Source organism: Lissotriton helveticus, chromosome 6, assembly GCF_964261635.1.
Source record: "Lissotriton helveticus chromosome 6, aLisHel1.1, whole genome shotgun sequence".
Classification (NCBI taxonomy): domain Eukaryota; kingdom Metazoa; phylum Chordata; class Amphibia; order Caudata; family Salamandridae; genus Lissotriton; species Lissotriton helveticus.
In genome coordinates, this window is record NC_136067.1 from 1,326,889,802 (window position 1) to 1,326,911,008 (window position 21,207).

General features: G+C 42.2%; 1 protein-coding gene across 3 annotated transcripts in view; it reads left to right on the top strand.

The window, feature by feature from the left end:
* The window catches only part of THUMPD2 (THUMP domain 2 tRNA and snRNA guanosine methyltransferase), a 392,304-nt gene that overhangs the window by 134,599 nt on the left and 236,498 nt on the right, over positions 1–21,207 (top strand). For all 3 annotated transcript variants that reach the window (XM_078649056.1, XM_078649054.1, XM_078649055.1), the window contains exon 5: positions 1,179–1,231. In XM_078649056.1, the coding sequence (XP_078505182.1) occupies positions 1,179–1,231 (53 nt within the window). The remainder of the gene's footprint in view (positions 1–1,178; positions 1,232–21,207) is intronic.

Sequence of the window (21,207 nt, forward strand, 5' to 3'; positions counted from 1 at the left end):
ATGGCTTTGAGCCATTCTTTGATTTGAGGGTTATCATCTTTGTTGGAAATAAGTAGTATTTCTGTTTTATCTTGGTTCAGTTTCAAGTGATTGGTTGAGAGCCAGTCTTGTACCTCCTTGAGCGTGTTGTTTAGTCTCTGGATGTCCTCAATTGAGGTCGTTTCCAGATACAGCTGCGTGTCGTCCGCATATAGGTGAAAGGGGATGTTGGATTTTCTGAGTAGAGAGGTGAGGGGTTCCATATAGATGATAATAAACTATGTTAATTCTCTAGATTGAGTCATGTCATTTATTTGGAGAAAATCGTTTTTTGTTCTGTGGGAAAATGCTACCTTAAACATTACTTTCTTTAAAATTACCACCTGACAAATAATATACAGCATTGAGAAACTTTTCTCGATGCGGTGTATCATCAGTTTACTTAGGCTACTACTTTATTCCGAGCTCCGATTGAAGAGATGTATATGGTTGTGATAGTATGTGTCATTGTGGTTCTCTTTCAGTGTTGCTTTTGTGTTCCACTGTTCTCCTTTGTCACTAGTTCTATGTGCTGTTGTCTTCTATGTTGGTTGTATCGATGCTTTCGTTCCCTCTACGAATGTCCTCATTTGTATACCTCACTGTAGTTCTCCTGCCCTCGTGGTTCTTTTTAAATCTAGTACTTAAGAGAAACAACGAATACAGCCTGGTTTTATTTTGCTAACCTATTCAAATAGCCTTGATGCATTTGCAATAATTACCACAGGAAAGCCAGTGTTACTGACTTTGCCAGTTAAGCTAAAATTGTAAATTGCACAAGAGAAACTCCTTTCAACCACTGGCTGGCTTTCTGAACTAAAGCACTTTGTCAAAGCGTACATTGGCAATTACTATCCAGTTGATCATTAACCACGACCAGAAAATTAACAAGAAACTCGAAGATAGGTATGTCACCATCATTTACTAAAATACGGCAGTTTCACATGCCCATTTCAACATTGTCTGTAGTTTTCGTCTGCAGTATGTTAACCAAAGCCAACCAAGAAGATTAGAATGATCTAAAACTATTTCTATCAGTATAGTGTATTTTGTAATCTAATACTCACATTAACTCATTTGGACCTTTGTCTCTTGTTGAGTTGATTGTAAACTGCATAGCCATAATAAGACAAAAATTACTTTTTGTACTTTTCTTGTAGATCTTTGTACATCTGAATGATGATCAATCTGTGGTGGGATTCCCTCTCTTAAGGTAGGACGTTAAAGTACTTGTAATTGAAGGTGATCTTTGAAAGATGTCAGTCCCATCTTTGTTTCTTGCTCTTAATTGAAGGTTTGGATATCAAGAAGGCATGTGCATGCTGGGTGGAAAACACAGTCTTTCGTAGAGTGTTACAGCAACAATACAATACATGATACAGGGTGTAACTGGTTCATTGTCTGGTGTTTGAACATATGTGTAACAACTCCCAGGGGAAGGGTGAGGCAACCACCACCGATTCTGTTATATCATTGTAAATTTGTAGTGGTTGCTGCGTGTACTGGAATATGCAGGGAGTGAGGGGAGCGGGTGTTGGGGATGGTCGGTGTAATTCGCAGCCAGAAGCCTGGTTGGAGAGATGTCAGCAACATTAAATGTTCCCGCCTTTCCCCACAGGAACCGATATGACTGGTCCACCCAGGTGGCAGGTCCAACGGGCAAGATCAGGCAGCTGACAGTCACGGTGGCCGCAGATCAGAGGCAGGCTCCAGTGCTAGCAGTATGGCGCCCCACCCTGTGATCTGGTTACCTTGACTGGCTCGGTCACACGGTCCTTGGTCAGTGCCAAGCGGTGGAGCTTTAGCTTCCAACCCCAAAGTAGGGGGCGTTTTCCAATTCATTGCTTTTGCTTGTCATGCCAGAGAAATTGCCAAGACTATACATTTATTCCCAGCCTTGTCGCTTTTAGGACAGGGCCGTAGGCCTGCACGCCAGTTTTGGGATACTGATGTGGTATTTACCTGTTACCCCTTTAACATAGTCGCAGGAGTCAGCCCAGTAAGGGTGTAGTGCTGCACCTGCCAAGTCATGTAGTGAAAGTCTGCATGGTCTGAACCATAGAGGGGCCGTTTATGTATCATAGTGCTGAGCATTCTGTGCAGCCTCAAGGGTGTCAGGTATGTACTGTGGACATAATTAAACTAATAATTTCAGGCGTGCATTCTTCGGTCAGTTAAATGCGACACAGAACCTGATGCCAGTCTGCATCTGTGAGGTCAATTTAGAAGTCCTGACTCCAGCTGTGTCTCAGTCCGGGGAACACCGGCTCCACCCTCTGTCGCAATGCCCTATATATGTTAGTAATCCCATGCTTTGTAAAACTCCCCATCAATAGCATGTGTACCGCTGGTTCAGGTTCTTTTTCCAGATAACCCCACACTTTTCCTATTGCCTCTAAGTGCTGGTTGCGACAACAATTCCCCACAGGGATGCTGCGTATTTCTCAGAGGTCCTCGAAGAAAAGAGTGATTCCCCTCTGCAAACAACTTTCCAAGGCCACATTAGAGGCTCCCACCACTGCAACTGGTGCACTGCCAGCCCAACCTGTGCAAAAAACGGGCAAAACCATAAAGGGGGTTCTGATGAATACACTAGAGGTGAAGGTAGTGGGATCAGTAATACACCACTACCTTGAGAAAGAGTGGCAGTACAGCGCATAATGTGGGACCCCCAGACCTTCTGTCAAGGGTAAGTACAATTTCTCCAGGGCCACGCAACACCTAACCTGCTCCCAGAAAAAGTCGGAGCCATCCATTTAAATCATGAAACTGCATGAGGCAACTGCAGGGGGGACATTGACAACCACATACAAAAGTCACGTCAAGGCAATCCTCTTTGCCAGTGCGACGCAGTTAGTGGGCGACAGCAGGAGTCTCTGCCCGAACCTGACGAGTAAAGCGAGGTGACCACCTTCGCTGAAGTCCTTTGGGTCTCTGTAGATACATATACCCAGATATTTGAAGGTGTGCATGGCAACTGGGACCTCGTGTGGTGCAATCCCAACCAACAACGTATGTGTCCAACAAGGAGAAATGCTACACTTCTGTCTATTTACAGGTCACAAAAGTGTAGCAAAGCAATCGAGGAGTTGCATAACTGGCAAATCAGGATGTCACCCATGTATAAAGATATGACATGTTCCAGGTCTGCCACTGTCAGCTCATGTTCGCCACCCAGTGGCAGCAGTCTGCACACCAGTAGTTCCTAGCCAAACCCAAACACTGCAGTAATCCTGGACAACCCTGTCAGGTGCCCCTGTCAATGTGTCACTTTTCTGAATCTTTCTATCCAACTCTTACTCGTGCCATAGTAAGTGCTTACAGGATCAGAATCCAGGCTAATAGTTCCGCACCAAACCCCATGTCGCGGAAGACCGCAAAGAGATATGACCAGGAAAGACTGTTGAATGCCTTAGACCCTCAAAGCCCTGAGATATTCTTCGATAGCCCATCTAATATGTGGAAGAGGCACCTAATATTCGAGGAAGTGTTCGTATCTGGAACAAATCTGCATGGGTTCGGGTGGATCAAGGGCAACAGACAGAATTGAATGCAGTTCGCAATGATTTTCCCTGGGATCTTACAGTCCAGGTTGAAAAGGGGCAAGGCCCAATACGTGCCTCTGCCCAGAGGCTTCCAGCTTTGTTTTTGGATCATTGCTATTAGTGTTGCCAGGGAGGCAAGTCAAATTCTTGAGGACCCTCTTCTAAAAGGATTTAAAGAACTCCGGGCCTTCTACGTCTTCCACCCTGTTCTCCTAGATGCAAATACGGTCTGAAAGCTCCTGTAACTGTGGTTGAAGGCCCAGACAACTGTTGAAGGGATGACTCCCCTGAGTTACCCTTTTGCGCAGTTTGTTTTCGCCCTCCTGGTCTAGGCCCACCTCTATGGCCACAACATCTTCGCCTCCATGGAAGTTTTGTAAGAGTTTACCTCTTTCAGTATCTGGGCAACCCTATCTTGGCCAGGCGCTGTGAGCACCACATCCTTCGGCTCCTCCACAACCATCCGCTCAGACCCAGCGCAGGATTCAATGGCAATCTTTCTGCTTTCTGCTTCCCCATCGGGCAAGTCGGTATGTAATATCTGTTGCCAAAGCGGAACGGATAGTTGTGACTCCGCTAGGGAAGACTCACTCAGTTCCAATTGCTTCAGAGAGATGCTGCAATAGCTCAGTTCTGCTTCCCGTCCCTTCGGATACTTTTTTCGTGTTCGCTGGTCTGCAACACCTGGCTTACTGCAGGACCATTTGTAGTCCTTGGCCTTATGTGCTGCAACAAAAGCTTGTTCGCCCAAACCTTAGCATCTTTCTTTCTTCTTTCTTTTGAATGGTCTCTCATGGGTGGCATAATAGATGCTGCAGCCCATGGGAGACCTCTGGGGTACATATGCCATGGGTACCATATACTAGTGACTAACAGGGGTACCCCAGCTTCCAATCTGGGGTGTACCTAAGTGCATAACCTAGCAGTTTAGGGAGAAAGCAGATAGACTGGGATGCTGATTAACAGGATCCCAGTCAGACTAGTCAAAAACAGCATTACATCAGGCAAAAAGTGGGGGTAACCATAAGAAACAGATCCCACTTTCCTACAGTATGTATGAGTGGGTGTTGGTCCAGCTCCATATTTGTGATGTGCCACATCCGGCCCAGTTCAGCTAGTAGACAGCTATGTGCCAGGAAGTGACCAGCTAGCAGCTCACAATCTACCTGCATCCGATCGAAGGGTGCGCTTCATGGAATAGTGCTCCCAATTTGCCCACCCTGGCAGCCTCCCATATGGACAGACCCTCCCTCTAAATCATGTTGTGGAACAACGTGATGGAACATAATTGAATTTCAGGAGAATATTGAGGGATGGGTGGCATGAGGTGCAGGCTGCAATGGAAACTGTTGTGTCCTATGTGCAGCAGGTTATTACACTCCAGAGTGGGTCGTGCTCATGGAAGGAAGTTTCCTGTTTCGCACACTGCACGCAATTAGGAGAGAGTGCTCCCAGCTCCTCTGTGTTGCGTCCTGCGAATCAGTGGGCTGGCCACTGGAGCTTTGCCGCTAGGTAATAGTGTTCAAAGTTTGAGGCTCTCAGCGCCCTTTTGTCCACCTGCATTGTAGATTGCACAGCATGACTCCACATCTGACCTTGTTCCATGTCAAGATCCCTAGGGTAGCTTGTACTGTGTGAAAATTGGATCTAGGTATATGTACAGGAAGGTTGTGGAAGTAATATAATAGGCGAGAGAGCATCCCCATTTTGGATGAGACATTCTACCCTGTACCATGAGTGGAAGCGTACTCCAGAACACCATTTTGGGGCAGAGGGAGGCAGTGGCTTTAGTGAGATTGCCATCTATACGTTCTTGCGTCTCATGGTAAAGATGTATGCCGAGATAATGAAATGTGTTGGGCTCCCAGCAAAGAGGATGTGAATTTATCTGTAGGTGTTGTGGTGGTCAATCAGGGTTCAGTGGGAACAAGCAGGATTTGACCCAGTTTACTCCCATACCTGAGGCTACTCGGAATTCCAGCAGGATATTCCAGATGTCTGATATTCTGGTTCAGATATCCCGGATGTAAATTAAGACATCATCTATGTATAGATGGACAGCATGTGTCTCTCCTTTTAACTGAATGACCCATGCCTGGCTCTGCTGTCTGAGCCTCTGTGCAAGTGTTTCCATTGCCAGGGCAAATAGTAGCAGAGACAAAGGGCAGTCTTGCCACTTTCCTTTGCTCACCAGTAACGGAGGGGAGATGCGTTGGCTAATCTTCACTCGGGTGGTGGGCTCTGTATAAACAAGGCGAATGAGCCTTTGTAAGCTACCCATGATGCCCAAAGAGGTCATGGCCAAGAATAGGTAATTCCAGTCTACAATATCAAACGCTTTCTCCAAATCATGTACCATGAAAGCAGCATAGGGCCACTGGGCAGGAGAAAGCTCCATCACTCTATGTAGTCTGCATATGTTAAGCGTGGTATCTCTACATGGGGAAAAACATTCCTGTTCTGGATGGACCAGTTTTGGCTTGTGTTCAAGTAGTTACCCGCAAATATCTTGCTTAATGCCTTGCAATCCGACCCAGGCATAGACAATGGCGGTACAAATCTAATTCTATGGGGTATTTAGCGGTTTTGGGAGGGGGTACGGTAGCCGGGCCTTCCATCGGTGCCGCTTGGTACGGCTCTAGCAGCTTGGAAGGTAGTAGGTGTTCGTATGTGTTATAAGATTCAATAGGGAACCCGTCCAGTCCCGAAGTCTTGTTAGTGGCCGTACCCTTTTTGGCACCTCGTATTTCCTTTACAGTGATTGGAGTGATGAGTCTGTCTCTATCTAGGGGCTCAATGGGAGATAACGTAATCTTACTGAGGAGGGTCCTTTAGGGCTGGTGGTGAATACACTGTGTATGTCCACTTGACTAGTAACTAATTGTGTCAAGGTTGTGCTAATTATGGTGATTGGGAAGTTGGTATTCCACTGCTTAGAAGCCATGCCCAAAGACTGCCTGATTTGTCCCCCCTCTCCTCGTTCATCTTTGCCGGTAAGCTCTAAAATCTAGGTAGCGTAGCCGTTCTATCATTTGGGCATGTTCCTCCATGGCCGCTGTCAATTCGCCTTGTTTTACAAATCAGCCTGACCGCAATTCTAAAGCGCCTCTTTGTGCCTCTTTGTGCGTCAAGTCTCTATGCAGGTCTGCTCTACCGTCCACTACAGTGCGAATGCAATTGCCCCAGAGTACAACTTTCACTGCTACTGGCTTTGAGGAGGTCGTGCCCCAGTTCTCCGTCAGACAGTGAGATGGTGGCTTGCTTGTTACATCTCGGAAAACCTGGTCTTCTAGCACGAGAAGCTGTAATCTCCATGTGGGAACTGGTGGTCTCGGCACTCGCCTCTCCACTTTAGCTTTAGGGGGTTATGGTCCAAGAACGTTTTCCCCAAGTACTCAGCCGTATTGGATCGCATTAGAGTAACTGGGCCACAAAGTAAATAATATAGTCTCTGTGTAGGTCATGCGGGTGAGTAATAGGAATTTTCTCTAGCAGCTGGATTAAGAGAGTGCCAACTGTCAATTAGGGACCAGTGCACAAGCCATTGGGAGAGGTGAGCAGCAGCAGTCACAACAGGAAAGGTCGGCAAAGGTGGGTTAGAGCGATCTAGTTGTGGGACTAATACACAGTTAAAGTCTCCCCAGATAATCTAAGGGAAGTGTTCCCACCTAGTAAGAATAGTTGAATTAATATTTACCCACTGAATGCTGTTTTACAGAAGGGCAAATTTAAAGTGCTCATTCTGGCCCAGGTTCTCTCTGCCCTGGACATGGGTTTGGATGGTATCCGTAGACTTGAGGACACTCTTTCATGTGGCCGTCCTCCAGTCCCACAGATTCTGTCTTCAGTTTGTGATGGAGGTGATAAGGTAATGTTGAATCTTATGATCTACCATTCAGCCTTCTTTCTGCCTCTAGGTGTTTACGTAGGTGATGGCAGTGGATGTCTTTTTATGTTGAGGGTATGTATATTTATGTACCTCCATGACACACTGCTCAAGATCGGCTTGGCGACAGACAGTTGCATACCACCTCTGGATGACAATCACCCTTGTTTCATCCCTGGCATTTTCCATCACCAAACAGAAGTCCCACCTGGCACAGTTGCAGAGGATCCCTTTCATAGTAGTGTTAAAGTTTTCCCACAACAAGCCTGGAGCATTTAAGATGTGCCTCATATGTTTAAGTCTCAGCTCTGGGTCTCATGAGGTTTTGATGCTTCTTGGACTGTAAGCCACATCTGACCTGCTGGTACAGCAGGAATTAGAAAGGAACCTTCGTTTCCAATGGGCGTACAACTGGGGCTGCATGTTCTATAACATCTGCATCTCGAAAGAGACTGCCCTGTACATTCAGTGGTGGAAGGGGGACGCCAACTTGGCATGTTGCTTTCCCTAACCCACCAAGGATAACTGCAGTGATGGATGCATTGCCTCTGGACGGGGACAGTCACCTGGGATAGGTAGAGATCTGGGACTCTGGTGCCTACTGGAAAGGAAGCTTCACATCAGTCTCCTAGAGGTGTGTGGTATTTAGCTGGATTTGAAGGCCTTTTTCTGTCCAACAGAAGGAGACTGTTGTGGGTCCTGACATGCAACATGACCAACATGGGGTACTGCAACAAGCAGGACTAAGCGTGCGGTCTTGGTTCTTGTGCTAGGACACTCTGCACCTGTGGAGGTCATGGACCACCAAGGGACCCCCTTGTTTGTCAGTCACCTAGTTGGGTCAGCTGGTGGACCATCAGTGGGATGTGACCTGGCTGAATCTTTTGCCTCCTAAGAAAACCTGCAGTGTAGAGACTACAGCGTACTCTAGTTCCTGGCAAAAACGATCCTGGGGGACACACATGATGCAGTATATCACTGAACCTTTGTATGGTTTTTCATTACCACCTCTTCAACCTTAAGTTCTGTGGAAGATCATGATGGATTGACCCAAAGTCCTCTTGATAGCCCTCGGTTGGGCTAGGAGAGTGTGAGTTAAGTTCTTTTATTTGTTATAGTTTGCCTGGGCTGGTGAAGGTTGGTTTATGTACATTCTAATGACATTGCCCGGGTCGGGTAATTTTAAGGATGAAGTATTCTAATTAAAAAATTGAATTTGAGGGGTTCTTGGAGTTCAAAATGTAATGGTCTGTAGTGTTCACTGGTTGTCTAATTGCACCTTCAGTGGCTTGCTTCGCTTTGAGACAAATAAACCATGTACGGCTTCTTTTGAGTCTGTTCAATAATGAACACCAGATATTTGTGTTGACCAGCTGTCTGTGAGCCACTGCCTGATTTGGAATTTTGATTGATGCTCAATGTCTACAAGCAGGACTATATTGGGATAAATTGTGCCCACTGCATCCCTTGAGGTACTGCTTAATACTGTAAGGTGTCTTCATATTAGCTGTGAGTCATATTTAGCGCTACTGTGCTACAATATTTGCTCAACTCTTGTCTGGTATATGTTATTGGCAAACAGCATCAAAGTGAAATGTAGTCTACATTCCAAGCCTCAGTGGGTACCCAACACCAAGAGATGAAGGCGATGATATGTATAGTGCGCGCACAGTTTTTTTCATCCAGCTAAACAAGCTATGTGTGGTGCAGGACGTCTTGACTTGAAAGTCTGTATGTGTTCGCCCTCAAAACATGGTTTTGACCCGGAAGAAGACATAGGTCGCCAAGGATTTCAATCCTCATTTTGAATCAACCCTTGATTGGACCATTGGTCACAGACAAGCTAGAGGAATGTATAAAGCATTTGAGTAAATTGGCTGCAGTGCACCTCTCTGTAATGCATGGGTAATTTGACGGTGAGCAGCACACGTATATAAAGCTTGTCGAATTCCATAAGGCTGACTCTGCAGTGACATTCACACCCACAGAAACGGTGATGTGCACACTTTAAGTAGAGCAAATCAAGGCACAGATTTTATTCTAGAGTAATGCATATTTTAGTACTTAACATTTCAAAGGAGACTTTGTAAAGGTCCTCTAAGTTTATTTTTAATCAGTGGCATTCTCTATGTAATGTTTCAAGCTACATTGTGCTTGGATTACCTATAAACAGAATAGTTATTTTCTTTATACTTATTTTCTGTGATTCTAAATATTTTGCATTCTTTTGGTCTCACAAGCATGTCGCCACTCACAAGAATGGACAGATGGAGCTAACACCATTAATGTTTGGATGAACATTGACGGAACCTAATTAAAGTACATGTCTTGTATCAGCTAATAGCAAAATTGGAAAAATATTGTTTCATAACATTGTTTTCAAAATTGGTGCCTGGTGCTCTGCCATTAAAGTGCTTTTTATTTGCTTGCTTTGGTGCATTACCATGGAAGCAGTAAACTCCCCATCATATTATTTGGGAAATTCTGGGAGATCTATCCATATTATGGCAACAGTGGTTATCCTTTTGAAACGAAGCAGTTACAGCATTCAAGTTCAGCCGAAAAGAAAAAAAGTTCTATTCTTACAATAGTTGCGTTTTGAGGGCAATATATAAAAACCTGCTACAGTTAATATTGCAGATAGGGGAAGCCCTAAATGCATATCAGAAAGTGCTTTTAAAAATGGAGAATCACTTTGATATGCAGTAGTGTTGAGGCACAACTTTTTCAAGAGAAGCCAGAGGTAAGGAGAAAACCTGGACACATATTACAGCCTTGAGGCAATTGGTTGTAGAGTGTCAGTTCAAAAACGTCATTGACCCGTTGTTTGTGATTGTATCAGTTTATTAGTCAAATCAAATCAAATTTAGCTTTATTAGGTTTTCAAATTTCTGTAGACAAAAACCATAAAAGCACAAATTTTATAAAACCATATCGCAAACATTGTACAATAATCAATAAGAAGTTCAAAATTATGTTTAAAAAACATGATAGCAGCTTTAAAATTTCGTGTCTCCGATATCATACAGTAGTTTTAAGATAAAATAATTTGTTGGATCAATATTAAATTCATGATTCACAGGTTTGTGGATACATAGAGAGTAAAACCATAGTACATATTTCATAAAAGCACCAGGTTCAACATTTGTATACTGTCAATATGATACAATGGTTGAAAAGTGTATTTAATAAGACAGGTTAAGACATAGTTTATAGGATTGTAAGTACTTGGAGGATAAGACCAGAGTACATATTTCATTTGGGGACCAAGGTTTAGGTGGCTAGTCTTTCGAGGCGTTCATTGTCTAAGATCTTCAGTGCTAAGAGGGCCTGCCTCATATCTTAGATTTACACTAGAGAGTTCTAGGAGGAGGAAAATGTGAATGATTCATAGATGTTTCCTGGATTTAATCACACGTTTTAAGAATACAACAGTATTTCTAGCAAAACATCCATTTTCTAAATACTGCAATGCAAGATAGGCTGGCCGGCATTGCCTCATACCCCAGATTTTCAAGATGGGTTTAAACCACCTTGTTCCAGCTCACGATAAAATCTGCAAATTAGTACTATGTAGATTGTTCATTGCAGTGAAACTCCGTCGCAGGGACAATTAGGTAAGGTTTTGGACCAATCGTTTGTGGTCGGGAAAGTAATCAAGCGGTGGAATATATCTAGTCTAAAACGCGTCAGAACAAATCTTTCAAAGCCTCTCATTTTATATATCAGATATGGTTGAATAGTGAGGGTGGAGCGCATCAATTCATTCCTTTGAACCATAGGCTTTGTTGCCTCACTGGCAAATCTTTTTGATTTCCAAATGATTCATACATTGTTTTTTTAAAAGACTTTCTGGGGATTAAACCCATTGAGGAAGGATTATGAAAATATTCAGGCTGGGCTAAATCGATCATAAAGTCTTTTATGTATTTCAACCACCTGATCTCTAAGGCGTGTTCTAATTTAAAGCTGCCACTTAACACCTGCCGACTGAATATCGTTTGTGTCGAAGTCCAAATCCGGTGCCACAGTAAAACCGGTTGCACCTTTATTATATCTGCAATAAATGGAATCCCCAGCTCTGTGTAGCAGATATATGTAGATGTAGATCGTGGAACAGGCAGTAAATACCTTAAAAACGCGTTCTCGACCCTCTGTATATCATATACACCACAGTAACTCCATATTCCCGCCCCGTAAAAAGTTGTGCTAATGCACTTCACTTGGTAGATTTTAATCAGCTCTTCCGGGGCCTTTTTCCTAGCTTCTGTGCAAAGTTTGCTAAGGCTGTCATCGTTCTCATAAAATGGAGTTTCTTAGTTTTAATGGCCTCTGTTTATTAGTCATTGTTTGGATAAGAATATTCAGCAGAAGCTGCCGACTATGTGTAGTCCAATTCGGGAAGACATAATACAACCTGCCAAAAGCATTAAGACTTCTTTTTTTTTTAAATTGGTATTTTCAAACAATATCAGAAACATTACAAACAACGTGCCAGTTGCTGATTAAGACATCAAGTTTTTTTTACATCCATGTATATCCATCATCACAGTTAGCGAAACATACGTGAATTTTCCTCCTTGTAGTGTGAGCAAGTGGTAGGCCATCCACCCGATGTAGAACCTTATATAACAATACAGTCAAAGGACACAATATATAGAAAGGGGCACAGCTGAAAGCACAGTTCAACCCTCCCGACCCATCCCATTCCCTCCCCTGGTGACGTCACAGTTGCCTAGGCTACCCCGCTTGTAATGATCCCCATCTCCTGGCCCTTATTTCCTGCAGAAACCACAGTGTCTGTCTGTGTATTCACTGCTGACCCCAGTATCTCACCATTCTCCCCCTGCTGTACCTGAGCCCATGACACAAATGATTCCCATATATCTTTAGGTCTTGATGCAGAAGGCATTAATTCCCAAAACATGGTGAACTGTGAATGCCCGAATGTTACATCACGGAACCATTCTGTTATGCTGGGTTTCCGGTTCCTCCCCTAATGTATTGCCACACATCTTTTGTCGAATAGAAGTAGCATTGCGTGTAGCTTCCTACTCATTGCTGGTGTATCGTTTACATAACCCAGCAATCCCTGAATGGGGTCCGGGAACAGCATTAAGACTTCTAATCTGTGAATGAGCTAAACGATCATCTCACAGTATGTCGTACAAAATATAAATGACAGGCAACACAAAGAGACCAAACTAAAGGAGAAACAATTTTTTCAAACCACGCAAACTTCCCTCACATATAAAAAGGAGAAAGCCAGTGCCCGGTTAAAATTATTGAGCGCTGATTATGTAAGCAAAGATGTTATACATAGGGAAGGTTTGTCAAAGTATGAGAATGAGTTGTCACAAAGTAGTTGCAGGTGTTTAATAAGGAAAAGGCTTTCTTAGAGCTACATTGTTAGAAGTGAGGGCACTAGTTGGCAAGGGTTTGCACCTTTGTCCAAGTAGGGACCCTTCCTTGTAGTCAGGGTATGAGAGGTATACTCCTAAAATAACCACTGCCCCCTGGGTAGCTTGGCACGAGCAGTCAGGCTTATCTTGGAGACATTGTGTAAAGCATTTGTACATAACCAACAGTGATACAGTGAAGACACTACAAAAGGACACCACACCAGTTTAGAACAATATCCAATATTTTTATATATCCAAAACAAGACCAAAAACGGTAAAAATCCACCATACAGTTCTCAGAATTCTTCAGTCATCAAAATGGACTAGAAATACAGTTCTTTGAAGTCGATAGCTTTGTCTGGGGCTCTCAAAGCGTCGTGAACAACAAATCCAAACAGTTTTGGCTGACCGTGTCATCGCGGACCAGCCATGGCTAGAGCGCGCAGGTCACCCGACTAATAATTTTACCATATGCACACTTGGGCCCATTAATTTTAATACACCATACTACAGATAATCGGGTAACCTACACTCTACTACCAGCAACCCTGTTCCTTCCTATTTATTACCAATGTACCCGACTTACCAATCCTTGTCACGGGTACCTATGATCACAATGGATCAGGGAGCTAGCTGAAAAAGATAAGCAGTCACCAAAATACAATAACATTTATAATATTTGCACTCTTTATAATAACCACAGACTCAGGAAGTTTTGAAAACCTTTATCTAGTTCTCATCAATCTCAGAAAGCATAACATTCACAGTGAGTAAATTATCAATAACCAAGATCATGAAAATTGTGCAACCTTGCAGAAAATAGATTATGCAAATCATTTAGGAATGTAAAAGGGAAGGTAAGAACAGGGAACATGCTAGTAAATATTTTCCGGTATTATACTTGGAATGTTGTGTCTAGAGGACGGGAAAGATAAGTAACATGCTAGAATATCACAGTTTGAATACTCCTCAAAGGTGGGTAAAGCAAAAGAATTTTAATTTGTACTACAGAAATTTGAAGATACCATGTAGCTATAGGGAAGGTAAAAATGGAACACGCTAATGATTCAGAGCAATCACTTTAATTCAGCTAAAAGGAGGGTAAAGAAAGGGAAGATCTATTTCATTGAACGGTATGTCACAAATGACTTATAGGATGGGAAGAAAATGGAACATGCTAATAAACAGCAAAAGTGTAAAACTTTATTATTGGTCAGCAGAGGGAGGGTAAGAAAAGGAACCATTGAAAATAAAGACTTTTGGCAGTTTCAGAAAGCAAGAAAGGACGTAAGTGTATTTCCCGCACAGATTTATATTTACCTAGAACAGTGTGGAGACCAACCCTGGCCACAGGTCAGTTCAGGACAGTAGGAACCCCAAGGAATACAGTCGCCAGTAGGCCAGCAGGTGCAGAATGGAAACCCAGGACAGGAAAAAAAGATTAGGATCAGGACAGGACCACCAAGGTAAGACCAGCACCCGCAGTTCAGTTGCAACGCCTGCGCTACACCCTCTCTGCAGCTATCAGTCAAAACCCCGATTGGGTTCTCGAATTCCCCAGCAAAGTGCTTCGCCAGCACTTAAGGTTCTCAAAACCCCGAATGGGTCTGTGAGTCTGTCTGACAGAGTGCTCCGCAGCACCTCTGCTTCTCGATCAGCTATTGAGTGCGTTGGGTCAGCGACAGGTCAGCTATTCGGACATGTCGGACAATTTCTCTAGCTAAACTAGGCTAGTTATACTGTTTTAGGGTCAGTGTTCCACCCCCCAAATGTTGCAAGTGTAAGGATCCCCAATTTCGATTGGACAAAGGAAAGGACAGGTCATCACACCTCCTAGGATTTGACGGTCTCAAGCTTATAATTTGAATTTTTTATACATGCCCCTCGAACTCTAGGTTCACATGACATATGCTTTACACATAACAATGGAGAATTTATCTTCAAATACAATGTATTTCATTGGGTACAATTCTGCTTCTGCGACTAGGTGAGAAAACGTCTTCCCAGGCGCATCTTGGCTTGGACTGCCACTTGGTAGGATTCCAAAGGTCATTGCTGTGGAGACTCGCAGATCTCGCGCAGACTCAGTTTCACGCAAGATGGAGTACAGCAGGGGACAGGCAGGCCACATTTTCGTAATGTATCATGAAATGGAAAAGAAACAGTTTTAGAACACAGAAAAAATTAATGCACTGTATACCATGAATCTTTACACTACCATTACTTTATAATAACTATAGCGTTAGAATTAATGCAGAACAAACAGCATAGCAAGAGCATCGCTGCAAGCTTCAGACATGTGAGAACACAAAGCAGCCATTTTAAATCTACTGCGCAAGTGCAAAGGTTTTCCACCAGAACTGCGAGTACGTCACCTCACATGGGTATGACCGACGCATGCGCAGAAGAAATTCCCGCGTAGCAGCAGCCATCTTAGTAGCAAGCGTATTAGGATTAGTAAACACATAAGCAAGTGTCACTGGGACACCCCGTGTAAAGAGAAAATATGCAAATTTAGTAAAACAGACATGTTGGTTACATTATTAACGTTGTCCGAGGTTCATGAATTCAAGCAAGGCGCAGTACGTGCGAATCCTTGCTCCATCAGTGTCGGGAAGACACACGATACAGTAGCTTTGGAAATGTAGTGCTTCGGCGACCTCTCGATGAGCCCCGAAAGGCCGGCATCCCCAGTTTTGTTCTGGAAGTCAGTGCAGGAGTCGTTGGGCCCTTGAAGTCACACGTGTTGCAATTCGAACTCCTCGCGGTTGAAGTCTGGAGCGTTGGCCCCCTCTAAACCACCCTCACTATCCTTGTGGTATCTCTTCCCTCCCCTCCTACAACTCCTCCGCAAGGTTTGCATCCTTTCCCACCTGCCATATCACATATACCACTGCCAACCTCCTTAAATGCATAACATAATGATTCTATCCATAATGTGAAGGGATTAAATCATCTTACCACATGCCAAAAAAACCTTAGATTACGTCTACAAATTAATAGGAGACATAGTGCTCCTACATTAAAACAATAAAATTACGTCAAAGAAGCCATCTTAATATGCAAGCACTGCGCGAGCGACTTGACATGTGCTCCAGCAAACAAATAGAAAAACAGTGCCATTACACTCATCTCTAAAGCCATGGGCCTACATGTCATTTCCTCTGAAATGGATTCAGAAAGCAGATAGTTTGTAACCAGATTGCAAAAAGATGATGCTGAACCTGATTGTAAAAATCTACGCACCTAATATTCACCGATTTAATTTCTGGATTCAAATGCACGAAAATCTCTCTTTCCCGTCAGATCTAATCGTAGGCGGCGACTTTAATCTACTATGGGATGGAATCCTTGATAAAATCTCTAGCTGCACCTTCAGATCTAACAAATCCTTAACCTTTGCAACGCCCAAAGACTAAAGGATATTTGGAGAATAGCTAACCTCTCTGGCAGGGATGACACTTTTTTCCCATCCTCACAATTCATTCTCTCATATTGACAATATCTTAGTGGAAGAGACACATATACCTTGTAACTCCTATCATTCCATTGAATCAACACTTATATTGGATTACGCATGCATATCAATCTCTTACGACATTAGTCAGTTCACCTCTAAGTCGAGGTCCTGGAAAATTAATAATCTACTCACCCAAGACCATACTCTTATAGAAGCACTTAAACAAGAAATTGTAGGTAGTAATCCAAAAGACAAACTCCTTCAGTGAGCAGTAGTTAACCATTGACACTGGATAGTAGTTGAGGATCCGCTTTATTGTAGGAGATAAGCTCTCTTCAAGAGTCAGTTACAGATTTTCTAAAAAGTTGGTTTCAGACCCTATATTCACCTACCAGACATTTCTAATAATGACATTCTCCCCCACGAGAGCAGAACCACCACCAGAACAATATGAGTGACCATGAGCGCAGCACACCATATCGCGCTCATGCTCACACGCTCATGCTCATTAACAGCATGAGACGAGGACACGCTAGGTAAATATGCTCACGTGCACTCAACAGACCTTACCCCCTTAAATTCCCCCCATAAAAATAAATATAATAAAAATAAATAAATAAGAGCAAGAGAAGGAGTGGGAAAAAATATATATAAAAGGTGATAACAACATAACATATATGAAACAAAAGATATTCTAACATATGACATCATTTTGGAATCTTGCAGGAGGGTGACGAGAGCGCCTGCACCTAGGAGGACCACCAGTGTTTCCTGCGGAACACATGTCCAAACCTTTGGTGCAGTCCTGTACCGTAACGTCAAGGAACACATTGCTTCGTGATCATCCTTGGTGACTGTCTCTCCCTTAAAGAAAGAGACTCTTTTTAGATTCCATACACCTCCCCCATCCACTCTTACAGCATTTTTATAAACACCAATGACTCTTTTGGGAGATTACCACATTGGAAAACCTTTGCCCATTATATTTTTCCTCTTGATGCGCACCAAAGATCCAACCTCAACCACCTGCTTGCTAATAGAACCTTGCCTCTTTTTCATATTGTATTTCATGCTTTCTTTATATTCTTAAACCCTGCATCAAACTTTTTCATAGTCAACATCAGTAAAGTCACTTAGCTTGCCTTGCTTCTTCTTCAGCCACCAAGGAACTAGCTTGGTACTGGGTTTGCGTCCCCTCAATAATTCAAAAGGACTGACCAAAGTCACAGAATTAGGAAAGTTATATATGCCAATAACATGGACTGTAAAGCATTTCTCCAGTTTAAACCACTCTTCACTGATAATTGAATAGCATCCTTTATAACACAGTTAAACCTTTCGTCTTGACCATTTGCCTCTGGGGGGAATACTGCAGTTTTCTTATGCGCACTTCCACATTTGTGAAAAAAAACTTCAAACTTTTTACTAATAAATTGAGGTCCATTATCAGTGATAATTTCTTGGGGAATACCTTCCCTACAAAAAACGTCATCTAAAAATTCTATTACTTTGTCTGAGGTGACATCCTTTACCATCTTGACCTCAGGCCACTTAGAAAAGTAATCAATTAGAACAATTCCAAATGATTCTTGGCGAGATAAAACAGAAAATGGGCCAATAATATCAAGACCCAATTTTCACCAGGGAGCAGCGGGAAATTCCATGGGATGGGGCTCAGGGCGTAGAGCTACAGCTGATGTTTCACTAGAAGCACATTCAGTGCAATTCCTAACAAAATGTTCTACAGATACATCATTGCCTGGCCACCAAAAGTATTGTCTAATACTTCTCCTTGTACTTGATTTTCCCAAATGTCCTTCATGGGCTATTACTACGATGTTCTTCCTCAGATTGTAAAGGGGAACAAATGTTTTACCTCTTAGGACAATGCCATTTTCAACAGCCGATTCCTCCTTAACTTTGAAATAACTCATCAAATCACCCGACAATTTCCTTTCCTCAGGCCACCCTTGAGAAATGTGAAGCATTACTTTTTTCAATTCCTAGTCCTTACTCATTTCATTTAACCACACATCCTCTTGAACAATAGTTTGTTCTCCACACACTAAATTAACATCATGGAGGGTGAATGCTACCTCGCATTCTTCATTCTTCATTCCCTCCGTGTCAGGTGTAGAAGAGGGAAACCCAGACATGCAATCAGCACGTACATTAGATTTACCTTGCACATATTCTAATTGGAACTGAAAACTCTGCAATCTAGATGCTAATATAGCCAATCTTGCAGGCATAGTATGACCACCGCCTAGTGCCATCATAATGAAAAGGGGCTTATGGTCAATCTTGATAATGAGTTTGGTGGCCCATAAAAATGTTCTAAAATGTTCAGCACCCCAAACACAAGCTAAGAGTTCTCTGTCTATCACAGAGTAATGTTTCTCTGAATCACGTAGTTGCTTTGATACATAAGGTACAATCCATTCCTTTGCATCATCTCTTTGCCTCAACACACCCCCTAGACCAAAACTACTGGCATCCACTGTAACTATACATTTTTTTCCACTTACAAAGGTTTTTACACATGGTGCATTTGCAATAAAACCCTTCAAAGTATTGAAAGCAAAAGACATTTCTTTTGTCCATTCAAACTTCAATTTTTTTTTAAGTAGAAATCTAAATGGATCAAGTTTGGATGCATAGTTGGGAATTAATTTTGCATAGAACTCGGTGAGACCAAGAAAACCTACAAGTTGTTCTTTGGTTGAGGGAATTTCAGCGTTAGTGATACTCTCCACATGGTTGCGCTTGGGCTTAATACCAACACCACTGATAGTATGTCCTAAATATTCCACCTGAGATGCTTTAAATCTGCACTTATCAGCACAAAGAGTGAGACATTTGCTTTACAATGCAGAGAGTACATTATTTAAATTGTGATCTTGCTCCTCAGCATTTTTCCCGTGCACAAGAATATTATCTTGGAAGGCTATAGCACCTGATAGAACTTTGAGTGTTTCCTCCATCAATGTTTTGAAAACTGAGGCAGCACTGGCAAGTCCAAATGGAATCTGACAATATCTAAACAATCCTTCAGGAGTTATGAATGCGGTGTGATTTTTTAATTTGTCATCCAAAAGTACCTGATGGTAGGCACTGGCTATGTGAATACAGGAAAATACTTGGGCACCAGCTAATGTAGAGACCATCTCATGAGAAGGTGGATGTGCATCTACCCAAATGACAATATTTAAACTGCGAAAGTCCACACATAATCTAAGTTCCCCTGTGGATTTAACCAAAATAACATTCGGAGAAACCCATGGAGATGATTCAGTGGGTTCTATTATCTTTTTAGTACATACATCTTTTAAGATATCCTTAAGCTTGGATCTGTAGGATAGGGGAACATTTCTTACCCTGTGGCAAACAGGAATATCATTGTCAGAAAGCTTGATGCAATGCTTAAATCCTTAGTACTCTCCCAATTTGTTGTTAAAAACATTAGTGAACTTTTTTTAAGTTTGAAACAAATTTAGAGTTGTTATTATCTACAGAGTTAGTGAGCTCAATGACTTAAACTGTTGGATCGTCTCGGGGGTCAAGTTTAATCCCCATTTGTTCTTGGTGTGGCCAACCCAAAAGTGAGTGCCCAGATTTTCCTACATAAATCTTCCTGTATGTATGGCAGCCTGAAAATTCTAAGTTGGCACAAAAATATCCGACCAAATCAATTTTATGTCTGGTGTACAATTTCTTGTTAGGCCATTTATCTTTTACAATATTGTATGCAATGATAGTATACCATGCACAAGAATCAACAATAAATTGTACTTCAACACCATCAACAGCAATAGTGCAGGAAGGAAACTTGGCGACTTCTTTGTATCCACACATATTAATGACAGTGTTGATATCATTTTCATAGTCATCACAAAAACGTTCAAATTCATTATAACTCTGGATCATATTTACTCTTTTGGGCATAGATCTACATACTTTGTTGAAATTTCCCTTCTTGCCACACTTAGAACACATCTTGTCACTAGCAGGACATCATTTTGAGTTACCCAGGTGCCCAGTACTTCCACATCTATAGCAAGAGAATATATGCTTTCTGTTATCCATTCTTGTACCTTTATTTCTCCCATCAGTTTTTTGAAAACTTTCCCTTTTTGTCAACATCTTTAGAAATACTAAATACTTCACTTTCATCATTACCTCTAATTTCCTTGACAGACTTTTCTGAATGCTCAATAGAATTTGCAATCACAATAGGCGCATTTAAAGACATATCAGATGTGGTCCACAACCTTTCCTGGACTTTTTTGTTATTTGTTCTCATAAGGATCTGATCTCTGAGCAACTGTTTGTACAAAATATTCTCAAAATCACAAGTTACTTCGAGAGACCTAAGTGCTGAAGCAAATTCTTTTATAGTTTCATCAGGTTGTTGTTTCCTAGAATAGAAAATAATCCTTTCCATGACCTCATTTTTATTTTTTCCATATCTTAAGTTAAGTTTATGAATTTCTTTAGACCGACACCACCTAAACATTGTGTAAAACCTTTAACATAGGCTAGAAATACTGGTTACCATATCTCCCAATTCATCAATGGCTCACCAGGTATGACTAAAAAAGAGGGAGGAGGCACACCAGCCATAATGTTACAGACTAATGAACATTAGTAGTGAATGAAAGAGTGAAATAAAATTGATAAATTAGGTTAAGATGCACATTGTGTGCATATCACATAAGTAAAGTTTGCAGAAAAAAAATAAACCTGTGAACAAGCGTTGTCCTATTGTTCTTGTTGCCTGAAATCTGAAACGTTCTATTGTGAAATGGTACATCCACTTCTAATTTATAAGTAATTACACGCAAGCATGTGTGTCGCTGTAGATTTTAATGACTTATAACAAGCCTATCGGTGTCA